The sequence below is a fragment of the Danio rerio genome, chromosome 2 (genome assembly GCF_049306965.1).
Source record: "Danio rerio strain Tuebingen ecotype United States chromosome 2, GRCz12tu, whole genome shotgun sequence".
NCBI classification, from domain to species: Eukaryota; Metazoa; Chordata; class Actinopteri; order Cypriniformes; family Danionidae; genus Danio; species Danio rerio.
The window spans coordinates 26287510-26295549 of NC_133177.1; the positions used below are offsets into that span (position 1 = coordinate 26287510).

General features: G+C 34.6%; 1 protein-coding gene across 2 annotated transcripts in view; it reads right to left on the reverse strand.

The window, feature by feature from the left end:
- Nucleotides 1–7904, reverse strand: part of sap130b (Sin3A-associated protein b) — a 33722-nt gene extending 25818 nt beyond the window's left edge. The window contains exons 1-4 of one of the 2 annotated variants that reach the window (XM_005171202.5): nucleotides 7848–7898; nucleotides 6959–7087; nucleotides 3835–4088; nucleotides 867–1028 (exon numbers count right to left, since the gene is read on the reverse strand). In XM_005171202.5, coding sequence (XP_005171259.1) covers nucleotides 867–1028; nucleotides 3835–4088; nucleotides 6959–7064 — 522 coding nt within the window. In that variant the 5' untranslated portion in view covers nucleotides 7065–7087; nucleotides 7848–7898. Of the gene's footprint in view, nucleotides 1–866; nucleotides 1029–3834; nucleotides 4089–6958; nucleotides 7088–7842 lie in introns of both variants that reach the window. The other variant, NM_001256623.1, reaches the window with a different exon arrangement.
- Nucleotides 7905–8040: the final 136 nt, after the last annotated feature.

Below are 8040 nucleotides of genomic sequence, written 5' to 3' on the forward strand. Positions count from 1 at the left end.
TGGGGAAAAGTGTAACAGTCAATATGGCAAATGAAGCCCCGCCTTTTAGTACAGGAGCCAATCAGCGATCGCTATATGGCAAATTAAGCCCACCTTCTAGTACAGGAGCTAATCAGCGATCGCTATAGAATGACAATTCTCTGGAAAAGGGGCTTATTTAGAAATGAAACTAAATAGACAGTCGTTGTTTAACTTCAATAGTTATTTGGAATTTGTAATTTAATCGTAAGCTTGGCAAGCAGTTTTGGAGAATTTGATGTTTCCCTATTCAAACAGAATGCCCAGCATACTGCCTCAGAGGCGTTTCAAAGATGGCCGCCGAGTGAAATGACTTGCCTAAAAGAAACTTTGCAATTAACCACTCTCTTACATCACATTTACTTAATCCCTATTACAATTAAAATAATACATTTTAACTACTACTTTTATGAAGCAACTTTTTCCTGAAGAAACTATGCTAATATCCTTTACATGACCTTTCATAAATCAGTCTACTTTGCTACTTTAAGATCAATTACTATTGATGTTCAATTAATAATAAAGATTCTTAATATTATTAACAATGAAAACATTTTGTTGTGCTTTATATTTTGTGAGGAAAAAAACATTTGCATATTTAAGACAAATTCAAAGTTCAAAATTTCAGCATTAAATCTGCACATAATAATGATTTCTGAATGATCATGTGGAACTTAATCAGGGCAATACATTTCATTTCTAAAATCGAGAAAATCTGGGAAAAGTGTAACTCTTAGTAATGTTTCACAATATTAATGCAGTTTATCTCAAATAAATGCAGCCTTGGTTTTACCTTGTTTCAAAAACTGGTTGTCAAAGTGACTCGATTATCTAAAAACATGACCAACCTGCTGACCACTGATGGTGGCCACAGGGATTCCAGAGGCCTGTGTGGACTCCATGGTAGCAGTGAGATGACCAGGCACCTTGGGGGGCAGAGTGAGATGGCTTGGTGTTGGCACAGGAGCTGGAGCGATCACACGGCTCGACATGGGTGCCTTCAGGGCAGACTGCAGCCAATAGAAAAGACATTTAGCATTTATGCAATCATTTGTTTGATTTTCATCTAATTATCACCCATCTAATCAGGGCTGTGCGATTAATTGAAATTGAATCGCAATCGCAGTTTGAAACATTGCTATTAGTTAAATGGCAAAAGGCTGTGATTTGAAATATATATGTATTATTTAATTTCCCCTGCCTAAAGCAAATGCATGATTGCTGTCTGTGTGTGACAACTAAGTGAGCACTTTCGTTTTGCCCAATCACAATTACGCAACTAAACTATGCGGAATGACCACAATAAAAAAAGAAAGAAAAGAAAATGAATTGCACGCACAAGTGGGATGAGGGTGCCTGCTGCTTCATTAATAGACGAATTAATAGCAAAGAAAAACAGCATTGGTAATATGGGAATATTTTGGTTTCAAAGTCTCAGACACAGAACAAAAACAAGTCATTTTTAAAAGCTGTCACAGAATTGTTGCAACGGCTTACAGGTTATTGAGCTGAAGCTTGACTACAAAATCAAATTGCAATATCTGTCAAAACAATTAATAAAAAAATTTAAAAAATAACTATTGCAATAAGATGTTTTCCCTAAATCGCAAAGCTACATTCAGTGATATAATGTCCTTTTCATCTTGCAGTTTTTTTTCAAAGCAAATTACTTTTGTGTTTACAACCTTAAAAAATCCTGATATTATTAAAACGGTCCGTAATTATTACAAAATCTATTAACATAATATGATAATTCTAGAGCACAAAAAAAATTGTATCATCTGCACACAAGTGAATGTATGTTTTCTGAGTTTAGATAACCTGGGACAGGGGGTAAAAATAAAGATCTGTGTTAACCACATCACCCAATAAAATACATCGTTGAAACTTTTAATTTACCTTGGAGTGATACTGGTGATGAAGCATATTGAAATTAGTGCTGGAAAACTTTTCTAAAATAAAAGTTTGTTTCGACATTATGTGTGGGTGTTATTATGTATACGTGATAGAAAAAAATATTTTTTGTGACAGAAATTCAAATGTGTATATATAATTTGTATCATACACATATTTTATATCTAAATATAAATAAACACTTTATCAAATTTATGCATGCATGTAAACATACTTAATAAATATACATGCCGCGCACGCACATATATGATGTCATTCAAATCTTTTATTTTGGATGCGATTAATCTCTGCTCAGCACTAATTGAAATGCATGATTTCTGAAACAGTTCAATGCGTTTATTATCCAGTAATTTGACTGATTAACAGATAAATGCACCTTACGGGATTGCATCAAAGTAAAATATACTCCCTATTAAAGGTGTGTGATATGATAATTTTTGATCATGGCCATTAAAAATGTCTCTACAATCTGATTATGAAAAAATAACATAGTATCGTACTACAGCGAACACGATGAGTTTTCATTTTGGTGCAGTCTAAATATATTGTACAACAGGAAACACATCCATATCAAATATTGACTCAGTGGTAGACTTACACTGATGGGAAGACATCCAAAAGCTGCCGCAACTTCATATTAATTCATAAACAACTAAAATATCTAATTATTTTCTCCTGACGACCCCAAAAACAAAGTTACTTATTACCATTTTGCTTTTGTTTCCCAAAACAAATTGAATGTTTTATGCATGTTCACTACCTGACAAAAGTCTTGTCGCATATCCAAGTCTTAGGAACAACAAACAATACCTTGACTTGTAGTTGATAATTTGGTATCAGAATTTGCTTATATTAAAAGCAAAGGACTGTAGTTAAGCTTATTTTACTAAAATAAAATATGATCATGCCTTGATTTTCAATTATTTAATTAGGACAGCAAAGGTCTGACTTTGCTTAGACAAAAGTCTTGTCACTGAACAGAAATAATGTACAGTATAATATATAAAGTCATGCTGCAGTGGAAAAATAATTAATATTGTGTATGACTCCCATGAGCATGGACGACTGCATCCATACATCTCTGCAATGACTCAAATAACTTATTAATAAAGTAATCTGGAATGGCAAAGAAAGCGTTCAAGCAGGACTCCCAGAGTTCATCAAGATTCTTTGGATTAATCTTCAATGCCTCCTCCATCTAACCCAGAACTTGCTCAATAATGTTCATGTCTGGTGACTGGGGTGGCCAATCCTGGAGCACCTTAACCTTCTTTGCTTTCAGTAACTTTGATGTGGAGGCTGAAGTATGAGAAGGTGCACTATCCTGCTGAAGAATTTGCCCTCTCCTGTGGTTTGTAATGTCATGGGCAGCACAAATGTCTTGATACCTCAGGCTGTTGATGTTGCCTCCACTCTGGAGATCTCTCGCACACCCCCACACTGAATAAACACCAAACCATGATTTTTCCTTTACCAAACTTGACTGATTTCTGTAAGAATATTGGGTCCATGTGGGTTCCAATAGGTCTTCTGCAGTAATTGTGATGATTGAGAGGCAGTTCAACAGATGATTGATCTGAAAAATCTACCTTCTGACACTTTCACAAATGATCAACTAGAAGTCAAGTGTTATTTGTTGCTCTTACAACAGGGATCAACAACAAAACTTTTGTCAGTTGTGTATTGAAACAACTCAAATATTTAGGTATGTGCATACAATTGTTTTAATTAAGATTCTTGTTCTCTCTGTGTCTACTGTATGTCTGTCATGAGATATTAAATCTCATGTAACTAAAAATAAGAAACTGATCATAATGATTTGCCTGATTACATAAACAAAAATTGATTCACTTCACAAGAGAAAAGAGATCAGAGGTATGAAAGGGGCCAAAACCCGTTTACCTTCAGAGAACCCTCAGTGAAGGCAAGGGAGAGACCCTGAGGGAGGTGGGATGGAGCTGCTGACACAGAGACTGGTTGAATGGGAAGGTGCTGAGGGAGAGGAGGGGGCAGAGTCGGGGCTGCTCCGTGGGATGGGGGCTGCATTTGGGGTTGAGGGTAGGGTCGCACCACTACCGTCTCCTGCTTGTCATCTCTGAATACTGTGGCTCCACTAGACATCAGCTCACGTGGTGCGTGATTAGAGTCTTCATGTCCTGTTTAACAATTGCATTAGGTCATATGTCTGTTTCCATCTGGTATTAAAATGCACTTTCTGTTGTCCAATCACAATGCATTACTGTTTCTAGGCCAATCACAATGTACAATATATGAACTTATTGCGCAACACATAATCTCAATAAGTTTTAGTGTCGCTAAATGGATGTGACATTTGCAGAAAAAACTTGAGATAGATGTTTCAATATACTGTTAGCATATACAGTTAAACTCAGAATTATTAAACCCTCTGAATTATTAGCCCCCTGTTTATTTTTCCCCCAATTTCTGTTTAACAAAGAGAAGATTTTTTTAACACATTTCTAAACAAAATAGTTTAGAAATAGTTTTCTTACCACAAACCTTTAGATTGGAAGTGTAGCTGGAAACAGATCGATGGTTGAAAACCCTGACGTTAATGTATATCAAACATAGCTGACAACAGAGTGTGTTTACATTTCCCATTTATTCATTTATTAGGATTTTATCAGTCTAATCACAAGTGTTAAATAAATACACCAAATATTAAATGCTTTATAAGAAAGTGCGGCAAATTATATTTGGATTAGATTAGATTCAACTTTATTGTCATCATACATGTACAAGACAACGGAATGCAGTTTAACTCTAACCAGTAATGCAATAGCAGCAAGTGCAGAATATAGATATAAGTTAAAGTGCAGTTATAGAAAAACTATGGTGATATTTACAGATGGATGTACTCTGAACATTGTACACAGGTTGTATTAGCTATGAACAGAGATTTACAATAGATGAATATATGTACAGGCTGCTATTAATAATCAGAAGTATGCAGATAGATATGAACATAATTACAAGTGTTTATGTACGGTGGGTATGTACAATTCATGATAAATTAGTGCAATAAAGTGTGATGATTATGTGCAATTTTAATTGTGCAAATATGAAATAATAAATTTGAAATTCATACTGGATGTACCAAAATACGCAAAATTGTAGTTGCTGTCTACATCATTTTCATAAGTTTGCTGTCCTGCTTGCTCATTAGCCCTATTATAGCATAGGTTTGTTCTTCTTAATGGTACCCATGCTGCACACAGATCGCTTTTAGGAAAGTGATGTAAAGCTTGATGGAAAAAAGGCAAAAGCTGCAGGCGAAATCCAAACTAATGCATTCAGATTGAAGCTGAGAGGGTAAATATTTTATGTTACGCGATTATTTTGGCACAGAAATAATGTCATTGTTATTTAAAGACCATTTCATGGTAATAATGATTAATTCTAATGTTATTTGTGAACGAGTGTGATTTTGCACAGTCGGATTTATTTTAGTGGACTGCAGCATTAAAATAGAGCTTCACCTTTTCTTCACCTGACAGGACTATGCTTTGAAGGTTTTCCCAGAGCAAGCTGACAGGGGCTGCACAATCAGCTAAAACATTGCTGACATTCATTTTTATGTAAACATGATGAGCAATTCCTTGCAAATGTTAACCTTGCCATGACTAAACAACTACCAAAATACTAAAAAGCCTTTTCTAAGTTGTATGTGTAGGCTTGTATTTAACAGTACAGTAAACTAATGATTTTATTTGATTTACTATAGTCTAAACTTTACTATTGACCTTATTCTTTGCGTATGAGTGGACACAATCATTGGAATTTTGGTAACAAATTACAACAATGTTCTATTAATTAATGTTAGTCAATGCATTATTAACATGAATGACATGAACTAACAATTCCAACTGTGTTTACATTAAACAATACATTTACTTAAGTATTTGCTCATGTTAGTTAACGTTTGTTAATGTAAACACAGTTGGTATTGTAAGTTCATGTCATTCATGTTAATAATGCATTAGTAAATGTTGAATTATGATTAAAAATGCTGCACAAGTGATGTTCATGTTTAGTTCATGTTAGTAAATGCATTAACTAATGAACCTTTTTGTAAAGTGTGACCAAATCTTTTTGGCTTAAAACTTCGGATCTTATTCACTTTCATTGATTTTTTTACATTAAAAACTGCTCATTCTGCTGCTTGATGTTGAAAACTGATATTTTCTTATTATATTATTATTATTCATTTTATTTATATTTGTGAGCACACTTGATTGTAGAGCAAGCAGTTTGACTGTTTTCTGCTGTTTATTATTCCTAGTCATTTCTCCCACAGGCAACTGAATCGCAAGTTCTAAAACAATTGCAAAATCGAGCAGACTTCTGCATTGCAGAATAAGGTTAATAGTGCCAATTTTACATGTCACATTTAAGGTCAAAATTATTAGCCCCTTTAAGCTACATATTTTTTCCAATAGTCTACAGAACAAACCATCGTTATACAATAACTTGCCTAATTACCCTAACCTGCCTAGTTAACCTAATTACCCTAGTTAAGCCTTTAAATGTCACGTTAAGCTGTATAGAAGTGTCTTGAAAAACATCTAGTCAAATATTATTTACTGTCATCATGGCAAAAATTAAAACAAATTAGTTATTAGAAATGAGTTAATAAAACTATTATGTTTAGAAATGTGTTGGAAAAATCTCAGAAATTGGGGGAAAATATAAACAAGGGGGTTTATAATTCAGGGGGGCAAATAATTTAACTGTAGGTAATGCTCAAAGACAGAACTTTGTTTCACCAATGTTTTAAAATTGTATTTAAACTAAAGTATGATAGAGCATAGACACATTATTAAATTTGATGTTTTTTTTTTCATTTGTCACACAACAAACATTGATTTAATGTGGACCTACTCATGTCACATCTCATCTTGAACCGTATAAATAAACAATATTTACTAAGCCTTAATAATTATTACAAAAAAAAACTAAAATGGAAAGTCTAGTTTGTTAGATATAAATTAAATGTGTCATAAACCTGTGCTCTTTTGACTTCCTGGAAATCCTGCAGTGTTGTTGCCTGCGGTTTGTCCTTGTCCCAGACCGGAGGGGAGTCCAGGACGAGGATACTGCTGAGAATTCATCTTCACGACCTCTCAAGTTCTTCCTGAAAAAAAGCAGAGAATAAACAGGACAAAATGCAGTATGTTCAATACAAAATATAAATGCCTTTACTTCAGTCAAAGACCCAGCTCACACTGCCTGCAGAATATCACGAGATTGAGTGAAAAGCTCACACTAAACTAACATCACTAAAATAATACACAAACAATCCGAGGAGTTTCTCTAGCATGACCCTCCGTGCATTATACATGTAACATTTCACAATAACTATTACATTTAAATGATCTCCACTTAAGGTATTTCTGCCAAGAACGATGGTCATTCTGACAACAGTGACATATCTTTTAAATGTTTAGGATTAGTGTAATACCGTTTGATTTAACGACACACAATAGCAATGTAAACGCGATTTATCTCTTGTTAATGTTTTTGAACGCTGCTAACAGTAACATTAACGATTGTCAGGAAACCAAAATGAGCAGCTTTTGTTCCTAGATGGGTTCGCGAGTTTACTAAGCATCAATTACGTGCGTTTAAACATACATGTTGTCCGTTTTAAAACACATACTAATAGATGTCAACATAATCGTTCTTTCTATCATTTAAAATGAGTTTTAGGAATAAAACAGTCGCGGTTGCTAGTAGCCAAGAGATCTTATGACTCATTTCAATGAGACTTGCTCATTTCTCTCAAATGCGCTTTAACGGTCGTTATCCTGCAACTATATGAATGTAAACGCCACAAACACGTTATCCTAACTGTATTGTGTGTTCACTAATGTGGAATAGTAGTTTTACCGTACACACGAATCCCACACTCGCCATCCGTTTCGTATCCCGGCAAATCGACCATTGGCATCAATGGGAATCAAGCGTCAGCAAGTCGCTCCTATTCCGGATTTCAAAATAAAAGTCGTCGAGTCCTGCTGTCAAGGAACGAACGAACCTTAATTTTCTCCTCACATCTCCGCTATTTCATTTGGAGTAATAGACAGA